The 20,478-nt window shown below is 38.7% G+C and overlaps 1 protein-coding gene across 1 annotated transcript in view; it reads right to left on the reverse strand.

Annotated features, from left to right (window-relative positions):
* The window catches only part of OXCT1 (3-oxoacid CoA-transferase 1), an 84,390-nt gene that overhangs the window by 45,145 nt on the left and 18,767 nt on the right, over window positions 1-20,478 (reverse strand). The window contains exons 5-7 of the mRNA XM_075726055.1: window positions 18,526-18,675; window positions 16,680-16,786; window positions 11,898-11,958 (exon numbers count right to left, since the gene is read on the reverse strand). Coding sequence (XP_075582170.1) covers window positions 11,898-11,958; window positions 16,680-16,786; window positions 18,526-18,675 — 318 coding nt within the window. The remainder of the gene's footprint in view (window positions 1-11,897; window positions 11,959-16,679; window positions 16,787-18,525; window positions 18,676-20,478) is intronic.

Consider the following 20,478-nt stretch of genomic DNA (forward strand, 5'->3'; position numbering starts at 1 on the left):
TATACAATTGCCTTCTCAGATCTGGAAAAGGCAATGTTGGAAAATATTTTTTTGATTACATTATGTAAATATTTTTCAGTCAAATAATTAAAATAATGGGAGCAGAGATAGAAGAAAACAAACAAAAACCCCACAATCAGTGAACACAGTCTTTGTTTGTTAAGGTCTAGCTAACTGCAAAAGAACCCACTTGACCTGTACTAGGTACCTCTGCCAAATAAGGTAATTGACCACACCCCAAATCCTTCCACTCCAGAACAGACGAGCTGCTAACAATATTAACTCTACTGGCATGATATCATTTAACTTTTTTGCAAACAAAGTGTACATTGCTTTAAATTATTCCTGTACTTCATTGCTTATTTTCAAAATACATTAAATTGAAAGCCTTTGAACTGATTAGAAGGTAAAAATAAGTAACTGACATTTTTTATTAAAATTATTCACATATTATGAAGAAGAATTGAAACCTAAAAAAAAAAATTATCTTTAATCTCAACAAAAGATTTTCTTTTCTTACTCATATCAGAGAAATGACAAATGAAAAGAGACTGAAAGAGATCTCATCTCCTACGCATTGAAAGAAATGTAACTTAAAGGTCAGGAGACAAATTTAAGCTTTACTTTCAAAAATGAACTAAGAGGAATTTAGGTACTGAAAGGAGAGGTAGAAAAGTAAAAAAAAAAAACAACAAACTTAAAAAAAATTAGAGATTCAATTGCACCAAGAAGGAATTTTTTTTTATTTTCCAGGCTATGCAAGTCCAACTAAACCACCCCAAAATTCAAAGAATATGTCTAACTAAGAATCAGACCAGAGCATGCTAAGCAGGAGACACTTAGGAAGGTAATCAAGATAAAACAATATATTATAGGCTATTTTGTAACAAATTATGTTGCTGGTTCTCTCTGGTAAGAAAAAGAAACCCCACAGGTGTTTCACTAAAGGCAGCAGACACATCATCTCAAAATGGCACTTTACGTGCACACATGTATTAGTTATCCTGCTTATTTCAGACGTTCATTACAGACAGTGGTAGTTTACAAAGATTTCTGAAAACTAGTTTACATGCTACTTTCTTTCTCAATGAGGGATCAACGGGATCCATTTCACCTTCAAAATCATAGCATGTATCCCAAAACACCAAAATATTCAAGATCAATAAAACTTTTTCACAGTGTTAAGGAGAAAGGTAGTCAGTGTCTTGTTCAAGGAAAGGACTGGAAGAAAGAAAACAACTGATGGTAGTATCTCATATGGCTTAGGCACCTTCAACAGATTAATCAGAAACCACAGGAATGTGGGTATTAAGAGATTGTAAGTAACAAATTTTAAGAAAAATAAAACTTTTCTTACACTTAATCATTATCCTTCCCAAAAGCTGCCTGGAAAGGAGAGCTCTAGACATACATGGAAACAAAAAACAAGGATAAAGTGCTTCACAGAACCAAAAATATTATTTGACACTGAAGCTGACAGAAACATATTAAATCAGTCCTTCATGCAATAAAAATGAAAAATTTTGCTTAGCACAGCCTAATGAGAAAATTCTGATTTCTTTCCCTCTAGCAACAGTGAAAAATTGTCTTTAGTACATTTGATATTCGAAGTCATAACACGTATGACCTCTAATCTCCTGATCATACCAAGTTTTCTATTCTGTCTCTGTATTTATTAATCAGGCAGAATAACCACTGAAGCACATCAAGCCAATACCAATTGGCTTAGAATTCCCAATGCAACTCTTACACAACTTATTTAAACTGTTTTTTATATAAACTGTTTGGGTTTTTTGACCCTTCCCTCCCTAGCCCACTCAAAATAGAAATACATTAATGATAGGTTTCTTTGCTGTCTCTGATTCCTCTGAATTGTTGAAAGAAAAATTCAGCACTCTCAGAAACCTTCATTTGGCAATTTTTGTTCTTCTCGTGTCTGAAAGTCTACATGACATCTTGAAGTGGGTGGTTGGGTGTGCAACTTCATATAACTCATCTGATTCTCCCCTTTCCCACAGGCCTCCTGGCAGACATCTACATCAGATGCATTTGGTTAGCGTTATGTTCAACCTTGATGGAATCTGATGGAATCCGTCACAAACAGCAATTCATTTCTACTTGTATGATGGCTCAATTTAGTCCCTTAAATCTGGAGCTTCTTAAAATCCCAAATTACTTCTAATTTTGAATGAATGAAGCACACCTACCATCACATTTCTGTAAATTTTAAGACCAAAACCATGTAAAAATAGCTTTTCTCCATGCATGAACACTGGGAGAAACTGAGTGCATACACAGCTCAGGAAAATCAAGGGATAGTCTACTTCTGTGTGCATGGGGGGACAAGAGTGTTTTCTGACTGCTGGTGGCCAAGGCAAACACAAAGCACATAACCCCTCCTAAACGCCTTGCAGGAGGTGACCAAATACCACAGCATCAAGAATGTGCTGCTGTTCAAGCTAGGAAGCCTGTTCCTTAGCTGGCCTCATCCTGAGATGTTACAAAAGCTACAAGACTTTTCAAAATACACAATTGGGGAAAAAAAAAAAAAGCCCAACAGCACAAAGCAACAGAAACAAAGGTCCATAAGAACTCACCTAATTCACTTAAAAGAACAAGAGAGAACTATGAGACATCAGTATAACTTCCATCAGCCTGGAATTCAAATAGGCAAAAATTCTGGCATAAAAATGCAAGTGTCTATTTTGAAGGTACTGTGGGAAAAAATTGGTACCTGAAACTATTTTTATTGAGAAATTTAGTTTACTTAAAAAACTCATTGCTAGATATGTTTGTACCTTCCTTTGCATTTCTTGATGCTCAGAGTGTTTGAGAAATTCAGCACTTTGAGAGCCTGGGGGGGCACAAGTGCTCCTTAGTGCATTGCTTACACAGCCTATTGGCTACATGCCTCCCCTGTTTTGATCAGGAATATATCCCAGCTCTCCTCTTTGCTATTCCTCGCTTTTTTTAACATGAAGGAAAAAACTGGTGTAATACTTTTGACTTTTTCCAAAGGTTAAGAAAAAAGAGAAATGTGCCTGGTTTTATATAACAAAAAACCCAAAACACCTGTGTAAACATGAAGCTGTTTTAAGATTTGTTTAGCTATCGCTTTCTCCAGTTTAATCACAAGTGGCAAACTAAGGAACTTAGTATCTAATTCACAGGAATATCAATGGGAGTGCATTTCCACACACTGGACTTCATGAGTGCAAGTTTTCTAGAAAGCAATTTAACACAGTTTTGGAAAAAAATGGAAGACTAGGCAACTTTCAAATAAACACCAGGAAACTGTTTGGGAGACAGAAATAGAAAACTACTCTGTGGTCCCCATCCATTCTTTTACCATCTTCTGCAGCCTGAAAAATCAGCATGATTTGAAGCCAAGACAGTCTTGGTATCTCAATCCTTTACTTCTCTTTAAATCCTCACGTTCTTCACTGAATAATTCTGTTCTATAGCATTTGCAGGGAAGGATGCTGCAAGAGAAGACTAAAATCTGAGCTACTGATTCAAACAATTACTCCAAAATTCTCACTGCAGCAATAGTTATAAGGCTGCAGCTTTTCAAATTACAGTATTTTGACCACCTGAAGAAATGCATTTGTTTCATGTCAGTAGGCAATTACTCACATTGGGAACTTTTTGTAAGATTTTCAGTTTGAATGTCAAATCTTTCTCATTTTGTACTAGAAATCTCCATCAGAGATGTTAGTAGCACAGAAAACAAATTACTGCTTTAAGACATGTAAATAAAAGTATATATGCATATAAATTCCTTGAACCATGGCTAAAACTCTCTCTGCACCATCTTTTCAGCGATATAATCATGTGTGATTTAAAATGCAAAGACTGCTAAATCATGGACTGATTAACACATCTTACACACAAAGTAGGGCATAAGAATTATCATTGATTTATTGTACATATTAGTACATACAATGGAAAGTTAAATTTAGAGTATTTTAAATCCTATTAATTTTCAAATTCTCATGATACAGGACATGAGTGCTTGCTGTAAATGAAATATACTTCAAATGCACAGTATGTAAGGTCTTCTACAAACTGTTATGAAAAAACCCTGAATTTAGCTTTAGGAGCAAACAGAGGCTTTCCATCAGTTTCCCCAGCACACTGACTTCCTGGCAATCTGTGATATCTACTGATCAACCATGGACTTGCTTTAGCTTGTACTTTCTGAATGTCATATTTGTTCTTAACATATGTGACAAGGATAAAAGGATTTCTTTTTCATTGATGATTATATTCACATCTGCAATGAACTTCTGAAGCTGAATGCTGAGAAAGCTCATGATATTCATTCAAGAAAGTATCAATTTAGAAAGGAATAAAATTTAAGAGACAGATAAAAGAAAAACAAATTCAAATCTTCCAGCACCATGTTGCGTGTAGGTAAAATTATCTGAACAGCAGTAAGCAACAACTTCATCTGCTATGAATTTTAACCACTTAACACTCGCTATTCTGGCAATGAAGTGCCAAATCTGAACCGACATAATTATGTTATACATAGTTTTTATAGAAACATAAATATATAAAAAAACAACTAAATATAAATGTAATATAAATACATATTTTTTTATAAAAGGGAAAAAAACCCTAAACCCACATTATAAACTATTAAGGAAGTTTATTCCTCTGAAAATCAGAAGCATGTTAACAAAAAAGAACTACCTAATGAACTCCCTTCTAGCCCAGTCTATTCCAGTGCTTCTTAAATCATCATAAGATGGTCTGCACAACGGCTGCAAAAATGCTTTGTTTTTCTGCTCTGTATTTTAATAAATGCACACACAGAAGCAAGGAATCAAATACAATGAAGGGAAATAAAAACAACAAAAGAGCATTCAAGTCTGCAGGTGGGCTTTTTTTGGCAAACTAAAATTACCGTGGCAATGGTGTGCAAATGTTTCTGGGAGCTGCTTTTCCAAATCAGTACTAATAGTCCCTGGATTTCAATTCCAGTCCTTCCCTGACTCATTCTTTAACCTTCTGTGACTGGCACCATAATAGTCACCAAACTGCTTTTTAACATTGCTGAATACTGAAGCAGAGAAGGCATTAAACACTTCAGCCTTCTTTGTACTCTTCACTGGTGATTTTACTCTCTTCATTGAGCAGTGAAGTATCAAAAGTATCAAAGTCCTTGGTCTGTCAGCCCACTATGTACCTACTCTTAGAAAGATTTCTTGCTACTTTCAAGTCTTCTTTATTTTGTACTGGGCTGGAGATTTCTGACTTTGCTCCTATGAGCTTAAACTTTTTTGTTTGTTTGGGTTTTGTAATGCTTAGCTTCAGACATCTGACTGTGGTCTCACTTTCTGCCATTTTTGTTTTCTGTGTTTGAGATAGCAATGACTGTGATCAAGGTCAAACTCCTGCTGCTCTTCCAATGCTTTCTCCACACAGGAAAAGTTTATTTTCAAGCTCTTAACAGAGTCTTTCCCTAACCTCACTTCCTCTTAGCTATACCTCCCAGTTGCCTTCACCTACCAAGTCCCTGAGCTCATGAAATCAGTCTCCCTAAAAGGCATTCCTGATACTTTGCTGTTTTCCCTTCTATGCTTTCTAAGGATCATGAGCTTGCACTTCACAGTTATTCTCTCACAAGTGTTCACTCAAATCTTTCATCTAAGGTTCCTCTGGGAAAGGATATTGTCATGTCTATACTCTGTAATTGGGTTACCTAAACTCAGATCCACAAGCATCTCTGACTCAGGATTTATCCAAAACCTAGGTATGTAAATCCAGTCATGCAGTCAAAAGCCCTGACTAACCACCTAGATGTTTAAGATGCAAAGACTTCCATACTTATACAAATAATATGTATTTTTATATATAACGTATATTTTGCATATATTATACTAATATATTACGGCAACTAGAATTCTGCTGTCACTTGTGCTAAAAGCTGCAAGGTGGCAAGACTAAGCAGCTCAGTGTCCATCCTGTGCCAAATGGGATTCTCAAACAAAACATCCCCCCACTGCAGACCGCTGGGACAACCCCTCAGCAACCATCCCCTGAGTACACACAGAGTCATCACTGAGCAATTAAACAGTATCGGAAAGGCTACAGCAACACAACAGCTCAGTGGTTACAGCATTTGCACAGAAGGACATCAATTCTGTATCCTTCTTGGCCTCTAAACCTGATCTCTGCTTTCCCAGAAACACATCCTAATGCAAAGTCTGTGCCCATCCCAAATCCAGAACTGCTCCCTCTACCAAGGTTCAGTTTCGAGTTCCATGGCTGGGGCATCCAGGTAAGGAAAAAGATTCTTTTAGAGTATTTCTCCACTTTAAAATAGTACTTACAGGCTTTTTACAGTAAACTGTCACTGTGCAAAAACCTGGAAGAATTCCTCAGAACAGAGCTATGCACCTGAGGAGAGTTTTGCCATTGCTAAAGGACTTGGAGGAACAGACATCAAAAAAAAGGTTCATTTTTCAGTTTCCTCAATAAAACACAATGCCATGATTTAGCACAGATAACAGGATACAAATAGCTTATTTCAGTCTGCTTCTGTCCCTTAGTGCAGTGCAGTTCATTGTACCTGAGATAATGGCGCTCACTGACGTGGCTCTGTTGTTACTAAGCAACCAGAGATAAAATGCAGGGTTTAATGATTTTTATTTAATGCATTTTTATGAGAAAGTACACTCTCTTTTTTACTCCCCTGATATTATTTGAGGTGGAAATGCTGTTTACACAGGGAGATGTATTTAGCCATCCTCTAAAATCTGAACAAGAAAATTATTCAAACTGGATATTCAAACAGCCAGTCAATAAATATTCCTAAACATATTGACTATTACCACTATGAAACATTTACATCATGGCAGTGGCTGAGATCTCAAACCACTTCACCAGGGACAAGTATTCAGTAGGTCTCACAGCAGAGAGTAACAATGGCAAGAAAACAGACAACAGCGTAGGGACATTTGGGGCTGTTATGCAGATTTATGAACTCCTCCATGGCAGAGAGCAAGAGCCCAAGCCTGTTATCACCCTTTACCTCTCCCATGCTATCATGATACCCACACCTGGCAAGGTCACACCATGTGTTTTCCTGTGGCTTTGCGTTGCCTCGATTCTCTCCAAAAAAGAGCCATCATCACCAAAAGCTGTCCCTCCTGGTGGTGCCCTGCTCACAGGAGGCCCTACAGGAGATGCACATCTTAGGAAGCATCCTAGTATCACAGCCCTTGCCCTAGCAGTCTAGGCACACATCCAGGAGGCCTCCCTGTAACTCCAAGCTGCTACACATTTCAAAATTCCATCACAAAATTCCACAGGTCTGTTGAGGGGCCTGAAAGCAGTGCCACCTGCTGAATTCAGCAGATGTGTTCTTCATTCAACAGAGTATTGGAAATGTTACCACCTATGTAAGACCGCACAAGCCCTCAAGGTTCTTCACATGCCAAGCCCTTCCTCTGCACCTTTACAAGGGCTGGTGGCTTGTATAAAACTTGTGACCACTGAGTTCCTTTTAAATCAGCTGATTTACCAACTCGGAAACTATGCCTCAGGCTGAGAGCATGCATGAGGGCTCCAGTCCAAACAAAGCTACAGCTCCGACTGCATATTTAACTCCTTCACGTTCTGCAAGATGAAGTGAGAAGCAGATGAACAGAGAACTTTTTTTGAATGCAACACTGTAGAAGAACTAACAAACAAATAAACCCCTGCATCATTTTGCTTTCACATATAGACAAAGCCAAACTAACTAATGCTGCCAATACTGGATTATTTAACCTTTTGCTCTGCAAAAGTTACCTTCCAAATAACAGGAATCCCGCAGTTCAGTTGAAAACTTCTTTTTGATGCTTAATACTGGTCATCTTTAAATTATAGTAGAAATTCCACCAGCCTTAGTGCAGTTGGATCTTTACTGACGGTGATCTGTGCCTCAGCATACATCCTTATTATAATGAATGTTAGCAGGTTCTACTTCCTGCCACTTAGGTAAATAAAATAAATGCATGTAACAGTCCAAAATTTTTCTGCAGGTCAGTAAACACCTCTTGCATTTCATTAGAAGTTTACAATCAATGTATTTCTGATCCCAAAAAGGGTACTGAACAGCTACTTCTGACCATTTGTCTAGTCAAAATAAACAAGGCTGAGGGTCAGATGCTTTAATCTGAAATTTGATCTAGGGGAATTGTAAAAATCAGCAACTCACCACTGTGTGCCACAGACATAACTGGTAATGGTACAGCCTGACTTCCTCCTCCTTCAGAAGCCTCTCTATGCACAGCCAGCCTCGCTCCTCACAACATGGGAGAGTTTTTGAGCAAGCAATAGCTATCAGTTTGTGGGTTTGTCAAGTGGGGTTTTTTGGTCTCTACTCTTATCCTCCACATCCGCAAATGCTGCCAAGTTCTCCCACCTCTGAATTGTTAGAAAAATTGTCTTGTGCGTATTTCAGCTAAGAGAGTGTAAAATGCCACACTGACTTAAACTAGAGAACAGCAGCTTTAATACATTACAGAAAAAAGCATCTCTTACTGTGTATGCATGTCAGGAGACTTCACAGCCCTCAGGTTAACTCAGAAAGACAGATTAACAAAGGTAATTGATTCCCAGTGTACTTCCCACTTTCACCAAGTTCACAGACACCTTGAGATTGGATTTCCAGTAGTTTATATTCCCCTTGGTATGGATCTTACTAAGCCAAGTAACATTCCGTATTTTTATCAATGATCAGAAACTAAAATAAATCTGGGGAAAGGCTAGTGAAATAATAAATCCTAAGGAGGACACGGCAGTACCAGACACAACAGATAACCTGAGGTTATTCAAACATAACATGTATCACAACAAAACACAAAATTAGACATCTGTGATCAAGAAATACCTGGCATACTTACAGAATGCATGTTGGAAAACACTGATTACACTGTTCCTGAAGTATGCCAGAAATGGATCAACAAGGTATAAGCAACTAACGCTGTAGGACCCCCTGTACAATGATCAGCAAAGAGTACAGGTATGCAAATGAGGAAGCAACAGGACCAAAGAGTACTCTGCTTTTCAGGTGACATCAGCGGCGGCAGTGTTACAATGCTGAAGACACTCCAGCTGGTCACATTTATAAACTTTCAGAAAAAAACAGAGTGAGAAGGCAATGGACATAAAAAGGATAGGAGAGCTGAAGAAAATGTTTTACAGTTAGAATCATTAAGACCTCAATCTGTTCATCGTATCAACAGCACTGAGAAGTCACTCAGTGGGAAGGAAATGGCAGCTTCAGAAAGGTTTTTAATCTAGCAGAAGAGAGTAAAAGCACTGGATGGAACCTAAAGCCAAATTAATCACCGTAAAAAGACATTTTTATACCAGTGACGGTGATTAACCGCTGGAACAAGCACAAACAGAAGGATAGGTTTTCCATCTCTTGTTTTGTTTGCATCAAGGCAGGATAACTTTCTGATTAAACCTCTCTTCCAAAATTCAAGTTATACTCTGACTGAATGTACTAACTGAGCTTAACAGTGACACAAGCGAGTGGCCTAGCACCCATACTTCTAACATAAAGTTTAACAAATTAAGTTCTGTTCCTGAAAAAGAGATTGCTTCTAAAGGGCAGGATAAAACTAGATGTACACAAACAATCAGAGAAAGGAAATAAATAACCCATCAGAGTAGCTACAAGGAACAACAACTCTCTTTTTCTGTGTATTTATAGCATTCACTTTAAAGGAAAAAATTCAACAACTCAAAAATCAGAAACACACAGGGATATACCTCTAATTTTTACCAGTTACCTGCCTCAGCTTGGTGCTTCGTGCTAGACAAGTAGATGTTGGCAGCGTAAGTTTGGCTGCATAACAGGTACCAAGTTCCACGTTCAAAACCAGGATGGGAGCACCAGACTGAGAAACTACAACCCTGCAAATCCCAATTAATCACTGCATGACTCCAAAGAAAGTCTGACCTGTAGCTAATTTGATGGAAAGAAGCAGGGATGGTTTCAAATCTCTACTTCTAGGGCTGTGTGCTTAAATTAAGATAAATGGTCAGTGGGTGAAAAACAGAAACAGAGCTGGGAACAGATAGCAGAATTCAGAAATCCCTGCTACCAAGAGACTATCCAAATTACTACCCTACACAAACTTTTTTCCGCTCCCTGTAAGTGGGATTGAGAATTTCACCCTTCAGCCTTGAGCAATGTTAACTAAGGAGTCAGGCAAAACTCTTTTCAGTTGCCTCAGTTCCCTAGTGATTAGCTCTAGACAGCTACACACTGACAATGCTCAGTACTGAGGATGTGCTAGATGCCATACTGAGATATCTCCTTCCAGTTCCCTGGGTTTGAACTCCTAAATCCAAATACAGCATTCTGAATTCCACTTTGGAATAAACACACTTAAAAGTTAAGCCAATGAGGCACTGCATTTGGCTCAAAATACCTATTTGTCCTAAATCTCTGGTCCCGCCTCTTCATCATTAATTTGTCCATAAACAACTAGAGTTGTAAAGTAATATTAATGTGCCATCTTGCAAAAGCTTGTAAGTTTTTAAATGGTATTGAAAATGCAAGACTCATGGTGGACACAGTTCATAGCAGATCTCCTAAAGACTGTTAAGTGGAATTATAGCGAGAAGGATGTCACATAATTGCTGCTCACTGACAAGAAAATTCTACCCTATCACACGTGGATAGAAGAGCAGGAGAGAATGAGATGGAATGTAGGTGGAAGGCTTTGATCTACTTAACTTCTCTAAACACAAGACTGAACAACATATGAAGGGCAAGTGACTACAAGGGAATGATGAAAGATTCTTTATTTCATTTTTAAACGAAAAAATATTTTAAATCTTTCTTGAAAACCAACAGTGAAAATTCGTGTACTGTTGCTGAATTGTCACTGTAAGTCATGTGACAAATTCTATGGTATTTTTTGCCATAGTTCTGTAAAACACAAACAAATAACTCAAGCTCCCAAATGTGTTATCTAGAGATGTTTATGTAACAAATACATTTTTCCAGATGAGATTTTACAAAACAAAAGAAAAAAAAAACACAAACAAAACAAAAACTCTGCAGAAACAAAAGCCTCTTCCACTTAGAATTTACTAGAAATAATCCAAAAGAGTTTGTCTTCATCTTACTGTCAAACCACATTTAGCTTTTATTAGGCATATAAAAAAACTTACCAGAGAGTGATGAAAAAGCTAATAGAGCTGTGTGTCTTTTAGATATTGCTATGCCTTGGCAACTCTCCAATCACCAATACATTTCCAGTGTAGGCTGCTCCATGTTTTTAAACATTATCATTTTAGACAACAAGGAAAAAGGACAAAAACACTGGAAGAAACTTCTAGATCATCTAGTCCATCCTCTTTCTCAAGGCATAACCACATGTCTGTATCTCATTCTGGACTAATATTTATGTAATTTATTAAATTTTAGAGACCACAACTGTGATAGCTCTATGATTTGCCCAATCTATGTTGTTATGTGCTTAATTGTTATTATCAGAAAGTTTTGCATAAGGTCTTATGTGAACCTTCTCAAGCACAGCCTAAGTCTACTGTTTCTTCTTTCATCCACATATTATTTTATTTAACATTATTTGAAGGCTGTTGCCACGTTTCCCTTTCAAAATCTGATCACAGCGAACATGAAGTCCTAGCCAGGATCAGGTGAACAGTAATAAACTGAGGAACCACAGGGAACTAATCACTAAAACAGAGCATAGTGTTAGGAGTAGGCAATCCAAGGCAACATGTTAGGCCACTGTCCCTGGCATAAAATCCACCAATGAGTCAAGAAAAGGAGAACTCTGTCCCCAGAATACCATGCAAAACAAAGGGGTTTCTTGACTACAGGGCTATAGGGCTTACTGTGTTTCATTCCCTACCTCTACTACAGTTGTCTTGGCAGCTTTGCACATAGGTTGGTTGAAGTTTCTTGCAGTTTTTCTGGAAAGAAAAGAAAATGAATAAACATTAAAAGCTGTAATAATACAAGGAAAGACTTTTCAGAGATAAGCTACTACAAGTATCTCTGTAATATAAACATCACAAATCTTTTCACCAGATAGCTAGAGGACTAATAAATAAATAGGAAGGAGGAAAAAGTATTACGGAATTGTGTAAGATATATATGAAATTAAATCATATTTTGCTACATTCAAAAATATTTATTACAGCTCTTTTGACTTTTAATCAGCACATTGTTTAATTGAAATTGGGTATGCTACCGACATCCTCATTTATTAGACCCAAGAGCAGCAGCAAGCTGGGCTTTGTACAATGTACCTTCCCATTATTTCACTGCACAAAGAATGAAATTAATCTCCACAGGGGGACCAGCACAGGGCCTAACAACCTCTCAAGTCCCACATACGCCTTCATAATTCGGACTAGGACTTGGGATAGCACTTTACACAGTAGTAAATTTAATCCAATTCTCTTGATTAAAAAATCTGTGCCAGTTTTGGCACTTACTGCAAGCCTCTGGCATTCATCCTAAGTACTCCCATGCAGTATTTCTGTAACAAGGAAAAAGAACTTCTAGGGAATAAAAGTAACACATAACATGTATAACTGTGCTGGGATCTGCACCGAGATCGTAGTAGGCACAAGGAAAAACAAGTGACCTGTGTTAGCCCCTCTCTGTATTTTTCAGATAACAAACAAAACTGTGTGGCATAATATTTAAGAAAAAGTTATGTATATTTTAGTGCGGTTCCACCGATTGCTTCTCAGCATTTTTCCCTTTTAAAAAGTAGGATTCTTGAAAATTTTTCATCCAAATGCATGAAACTAGGGTTCAAAACAAGTCAAAACATCCTTTCCCCCTCCATCCCCTTTCCACAGAAGCATTTTTTTTCCGACCATCCTTATCTGCCAGCACCTTCTCCTCCTTTCCCTACCCTTTTGTGCGATCACCATGCCTAGTGCTGCAGCCGTGCTGACCTTTGGGGTGCTGCTGCCACCTCGTGACTGTGGGGTAGGTAGGGAACTGAAATGGCCAAATCCGGAGACAACCATGCAGTTTTACCAGGATTTCTAGTGCAGAGACTTACAGAATCAAAGCCATACCCAAAGACACATATCTTGGGGAAACCCCTGTTTTATTGGTAATACACAGCAGCTGTGAAGCCTCTAACAGAGGCTACAGAAGGGACAATACCTTTTGTCCATGGGTCTCCGCTGTGGCAGTGTGAACACAAAAGGATGTAAGAAGAGGAAATGATTTTTAAAAAAAAAAAAAGTACTTGAATTTATATTCTTCTCTTAGTGCATGAACACAATACTAGCTAGTAGTGATTTAGGGAAAACTACCCTAAACTAGGTAGAGTAGAAAAATGAGAAAAAAAATAGAGTTACAAAAGCTGAATTAAAATAGCAGGGAATGGACACAGATGGGGGAAGGCAGATGTGGAAACAAAGAATTCAGTATTTCATCCCAAGTGACTACTTTTCTGAGCCAAAGACTTTCTCAAGATCATAGTGGCTGGTCTGCCAGTAAAAGAAACTTGAGAGAAATTTATTTTTACATAGGGGAAAAAGTTAACAAGAAAACATTCCAATGTCAAATTAAGAAGAGTTAATGGGCTTGATTCTGACCCTATTTATAAAAGCTTATGCAATTTAGAATGTTCTTGAGTTAATAAGTTGTTGCAGAAGCAGCAGTCTTTTACAAGATCAAAGGGCTTCTTTCTAAAGAACATATCATCCAGAAGAAAAAACAGAAACTTTATACCTGTTTTCCAACACAGAACTATGTTCAGGTTTTTGGAGTATGAAATCCAGTCGGCCTTTTTATTTTGAGATAGTTTTCTGGACATCTAGACTCAGCAACGTCTACAAAGTCCATTGTTCCAGCGATGGATTCCTAAGCTGACCCAAAGGCATGACAACAGTTTTTCTCCCAAAGGCAAAGATAGTAAACTAGTTCATAGTAGACTAAACCAACGAACTAAATCCACTACCTACTGGTGCAGAGATGAAGGGACACCTCAGATACAAGCTGAATTTACATATTGCAGAACCACTTGAAGCACAAAGAGATGACCTGACACGACTGTCTGTGACAGCAGGGGCTCTGACTCAGGTTACCCCTTCAGCATCCTTGTTCCTTTGTCAAGTGTACTTGCATCAGCACCAAACCACACCTCTGCTTGTAAGGTGGAACTATATTGGGCTAGAACAACTCCAAAGCAGAATGGTACCACATGAAAAGCAAGGGGAGCCAAAGGAAGCAGAACAGCCACAAAAGCAGTGGCACTCCCTGCTGTTGTCCCTAACAAGCAAAGCTCCAAGGGAGCTTAAGACCTGGAGACACTCTGTTCTGCTAAGTAGAACTATACCTGCATCAAACTAACAAAGCGAAATGCCATATACACATCCTTTCAGCTAGCACAGTAAGAAGGTGGGGATTATTTCATTATGTTTCAGGGAGTCTTGGATTATTTGTTTTGGTAATGGCGCACTATACCTAAGAACTATTAGCTGCTGGGCCAGATGCAGGTCTTGTTAGTCAAAAGTTGTGGTGCAGAATAGCCCACTCAACATAAAGATGCCGGAAAGGAAAGCAGCCCCAGTATGCTGTATGGAACAAAAGAGCTAGGGGACACAAAGTCTCATGTAGAAAAACCCTGTTTAAAAAAATTGCTTTCTAAAGGAGCTGGTGCCATTCCGGATCCGCAAGAAAACAGTACAGCTTCATGTATAAAAATAGACAAAAAAACTCATGCTGGTCTGTGGTCCAAATAAATCTACCTAAAGTACCTCCTTTAGGTTTAAAAAAGCTCTTAGCTTAAGGGTGATTAACAGTTTGGTAGACACTCCATTCCTCTTGGCGCCACACATAGCAGGTGGGAAACACACTATGAATAGTACCACACTGCCATGAAAACGGTGGCAGATGCGAGTAAACACAGCACCTATGTCTACCTAGGCACACCTCAGCAAACAAAAGCAGCAGTCATGTAATAGAACAAGTATGGAAGGATCCCACTGGCAGTGAATACATACTCAGTATGTAGCGCTAAGTCAAAAATACATTTTCCTTTTCATCCTCTAGATCATAGAAATATTGCTGTTATATTCTAATCTATTATAATTTCCTCCTCTGTTGTCTCCCGCAGGCTATGAGATGAGCCTATGTTTCTCTGTTGCAGGCCATGAGGTAATCTGCGTCTCATCCAAAAATAGAATGCATCGCTCCTTATTATGAGCAAATTCTTTTAAGCTAGCAGTACTCTACATGGAATAAAACACTGGATGATGACGGTTCCATCTTTGATTAGTTACACTTGGAAGAAGGAATCAAGATTTTCAGGTCTCCACTCCAGATGGAAGTAGTATCTAGTATCAACTGTATTGTGTGAATGTGGAAGACACATGAAGACTTCTGTAAGGAACAGCAGAGAGAGGGAAAGGCATAAAGAGAGACCACAGGACAGAAAGGAAGAGGGGGAAAAGGGGAGAATGCAACCAGTCTGTTTCTGTGGAGAATGAAAGAATTTTCCAGAGGTAAGCAAGCATCAGTAGATAGATATGGGATAAAAGCACAGACAGTAGAGACTCAAGATCAAAGACACACAAGCCCAAGGGGGAAGACTGTTTCCTGTATTCCACATCCCAGAGCCTAAGGAAAGCAGTTTAGCAGCCATCAAATTCATGTGCACACACACAAAAAAGTTCACTTTTCAATCAAAAACCATCTTGTCTTGCCAGCGGGCAAGCCAGGATGTCAAGAGTTGGGTAAAATACAAAATTCTTTCTTGATTTTCAAGTATTTTAATTTAATATTACTATTATAAGAGAAATGGATAAACATGTATGTGGATACATGTGTATATATACGTATATACACAAAAAAAGCATTATTTTATTGGTATTATTTTATATGCATATTTTTCAGTTGCTTTTTCAACTTCTTGTTTGGTTTAATACATACAAAGACAGACTGAATCATTCAGCATCTTGTAGTAAACTGCAACGGATTACCACAACACTTAACCTTTTCATCTGATAGCCATAAAACAAACAAATAAAAACCAGACATTAAACATAAGCAAACCTCTCCTGCTTCAGCTCAGGACAAACCAGAGGACAAATACAGCAACTCAAACAAACAATGTTATCACTAGCGCAATGCCCAATGTTATCACTACAAAAAAGTTTAAATTCTTATGATGCCTCTCCCTACACCACTGAGATCAAATCGACTTTAAACACACTTTTCTGGGGGCAGAATTGAGTTTTTCCATTACTGAATGGCCAGGAGACTGACTCAGCTCCCTTCTCTTCTGACATACATGAACCTGCACTTTTTGGGTCAGCCTTCAATTGCACAAGGAAAAGGACCCAAACTAACATGAAAATTGAAATTAACAGAATGTCACTACATTTCTCCACAGTCATCATAATGACTTTAGTCTGCTATGTCTCATTTTTAACTACCAATGTTTCATTTCACAGCTATGTCTGAATTCTCAAAAGTCATTAGAAAAAGCAATTATATTTTGTTTTTCAAAGCAGTATAATTTGACAGTAGGGAAAGGCAGTATGAAAGAAAGTGAAATCAGTAAAACATTACTTTGCCACCACACAGGAGACAGGATTCTCCTTCTCTTTCATTATCTAAACCATTAAAGAACCTTTTCCCACTGGTAAACAAGTCATACCTGAAAATAATGTTTCCTGCACGATCAGCCTTCCATGCCTTCACAAGAGCAAAGTCCCCTGTAATCGACTTCTCCAGAACAAAGTGACGTCCATCAAACTCTCGCACCTACAGAAAAAAGTACACTATTGAGATGTAGGTTTCTTCAAACAGATCTCCCATGTAATATTCATTTTATGTAGTTAATTTTACAGATTATGTTTAGACTTCTTTCTGGACTACATAAAGTTTTATCTGAAAAACTGTAGCTCAACTGTATAATAACAGAGAAGCACTGAAAGGCTGTAAACCCCAGTTTCATTATAGTGTCTCTGTTCAGTGAAACAGAATGAGAATCAGATCCATATCCCTGCTGCTCCATCTACTGGAATTAGACATGCTTTTTCCTGCACATCTACCAGCTAACCAAAAACTGAAGTGCTAAAGCAGAACTGTTGAAAAAGTTCATATCACTGCCTACCACCAGATACCCCAAATCTAAAATGAAGTGGATTCGAGACAGAGTACTCAAATCACATCATCTGGCAGGCTGGATTTCATTTGGTTTTCTTTGCATTTATGACCCATATTTGTAATGATACTGAAGCCAGAATACGTAACTGACAAACAGCTAGTATTTTAATCCCATACAGAAACATGAAACACCATTTCTCTTAACAACGTAGGAGTATACACAAATACTACTTGAGAGCTGTTTAAAATTTCTGAGAGGGGGAGGAAGTATGACAAAAGTGTATCAGAAGTCAGTTTTTCAGTCCTGTAAAAGGAGATCTGAGCTTTTATAAAATGACACTTGCATTCAAAATGGATTTGGAGAACAGGTTTGATCAAATCATGCTAGTCATGTTATTAGCCCCCCAAAATACTGAGGAGAGTAAAAGAGACTTTTCCACAAATGTTAAAATTAGAAGAAAAATGTTATGAAAACTATAAGCTATTTATTAAACAAAACATTCCTTCAAATGGTAAAACATCACAATGACATATTGGGTAAGAAAATTAAGGGAAAAAAGACTAAGTTAATGATTAGATACTGGAAACAGACTTGTATAAAAGACACAAAAAACATGGAGGGGGGGAATTACCTTTACCCCAGAGACATTCTTGAGGCAGAAATTAATACTGTTTGCAGCATAATCATAATAATGAAACATACAGCATTAGCCCCATCCGTTTCTTCAAGTACAGTTATGGCACTGAGAAATCTCTTCCCTTCTCCAAATTCTACATCCAATTTCAATATGAAGCCCTTGTTTCTCACTTGGAAGCCACACTCTTTTATTATTTCTTCGCAATTTCAAATACTCTGACTAAATTGCATTTCAACTGTTGGCAAATGCGTTTCCCAAAAGTTTGCGTTAACTGAGCTCCTCCCTGTTCAACAGGAAAACATCCCATCTCTTCTAATGCTAAACCTTCATGTACAGCTGCAGGGCTGCTTACTCCATGCTACAGTATTTAAGGAGCATCTGCCCCACTAACAGGAGGTTGTTCTCAACCCATACTGTACACTGCACTGGCCTGGTACAAGATTTTGTCTGAATACACAGTGAACCTGGTCAGAGAACTGTCAAGTGAAGAGTAACTCAGCAAGGTAGGTTTTCACTTGGACCAGCTCTTAATGCTAAGTCACCCTAAAGCTGTAAAAACTTTTAAACACATCACAGAGGACAGAAAGGAGCAGCAGGCGGAAACCTCATGTGTCTGGTACCACAGCCATCCTGTTAATCCAATATACCAAGGTGAAACTTGGCCAGGGGGTGCTTAAACTACTGTTTATCTTGGAAGTATGTAAGAAATTCAGTTTTCAAAGCAGAAGGCTGCCTAATAACAAATGGACATCTTACCTCTCTTGGCTGGCTGGCAATGGCAATGGTGCCATCTGTGTTGTACTTGATAGGCGCACCCCCTTCCTGCACCAGCGTCCCATAGCCAGTACTGGTGTAAAATGCTGGGATTCCTGCTCCTCCTGCTCTAATACGTTCAGCGAGTGTACCCTATGGGAAAACACATTTAAGAACTAGTCATTTGGAAATAATAAATCAAACTTTGATGAATGGCTTGCATGAACTTATTTTTATATCCTGTCATTTCTTCTGAACTCAGCAGACCATCACATCTACGTCGTCCTCCCATTTTAGCTCTCCTTTGTGGGATTGGTACTGGATACGGCAAGAAATGCTTCACACACAGCCATCTATTGCTCAAGAGCACACAGTCACTCAACTCACTGTCAATGCCCAAGCCCCAGCACTTTGCTGTGTTTCCTCTCCTTCAACTTGTTTCCCAACCCATTATTCTGAGAAGAGTACAGTCCTTTTTCTCTTTCCCACCTGACTACATATGCTAGAATGTTTTTCTTTCATATCAGTCCTACATATTTACATTTCATTCTACAATGTCTTAAGTAAAACTGCATACCTCACTCCAAGTTGCAACAGCCACACATAGCAGATCAAGAAAGGAACAGTGAGTCCAGTGATGTAGGTTGCCTGTGCTGAGAATACCAAGAAGCTGACAGAACAGCATTTCTACTCTATTTGACTACCCCATCTGCACTCTGCTCTATGTCCAGCTGTACCATGGATATTAACAGCCCAAATTCCTCATCAGCCTTAATTATGGACTTATGGCCAAAGACATGTCTGCCTGCTTTTCATTAGTGTCCTTTCCCAGTTTTTTTTTGATATTTTTCTGGATTCAAAGCAAGACAAGAACATCACGGTTAATAATCTAGCTTGACAGTCTCCAAAACTTTGGTTCATCGGTTGCATTTTCCCCAGTCATCCTGCAAGAAACACAATGACTTCTGGTAGGTTTACAAAATGGTGGCAAGAGGCAGATGTGAACCACACAGTGAGGCAAAGTCTTGTATTCCAAGCAGCCTTAGCATTTCAAGATCTCACCATGACCTCATTACCTCACTGTGTAACAAGGACACAACAGTTCCCCATTTTGCCTAAAGTCACACCAAACTTGAAGAGCATTTTCCAAAAGGCTATTTTAACTTCACACAAATCTTTCAAATCCCTGCATCTCCTAGCAAGTCATTAATTCACTTTACTGTTTACCACTGCACACTGTAGACCCAGTATTTTCATTCTGGATCTACATAGCTTGTCTGTGCAGTTGTGTACAGAAGGGTTAAAAGATGGAATTTTGGTCCCTGGATGGACACTGGATGAGAAGTAGATAGTCGAGGAATGCAGTTAGCACAGGAGACAGGTAATTTATTGTTTGAAATGCTGATCGTGGAGTCGAGGGGGCTGAGAAATGTTAGGGAGGATCATTTCTCAGCTTTCTTATCTCTGTGGTCAGCAAGGAGGTGCAACTGGGAAGATACAGGGCACAGCTCACGATTTTCCTTGCTTTGTAAGCATCTTGTTATTGGCTTGAGCAAGGTTGATACGTGACTGCTGGATTATGGTAATATGTCGTGTGAAGAAAGCCCATGAACCAATAGACAGGATGACTATGTCGCGTGCAGCGTGCCTGACCAGCGGGCACATGCGCCACAGGCTCCCTTTGTTGCAACCAAGGCGTGTTTTCAGCACCCACTGGTCACGTGTGTCAAAACTCATTTTCCTCTGCAATACAAATACCGGGATTTCCTGAAGAGGGGTGGGCCGGTGTACAGCGAGGTCACCGTTGCCTCCGTGGGGACGCCCACACAAAGCTGGCACCTACTGACCGGTGGGCTGAACTCACAGCGCAAGACGGCACATCTTCCTCACAGTCCCTGGGTTGGTAAGACTATTGCTTTGCTAAACTCTTTTAGTAGTTAATAAAGCCTTTTGTGC

The sequence above is a fragment of the Pelecanus crispus genome, chromosome Z (genome assembly GCF_030463565.1).
Source record: "Pelecanus crispus isolate bPelCri1 chromosome Z, bPelCri1.pri, whole genome shotgun sequence".
NCBI classification, from domain to species: Eukaryota; Metazoa; Chordata; class Aves; order Pelecaniformes; family Pelecanidae; genus Pelecanus; species Pelecanus crispus.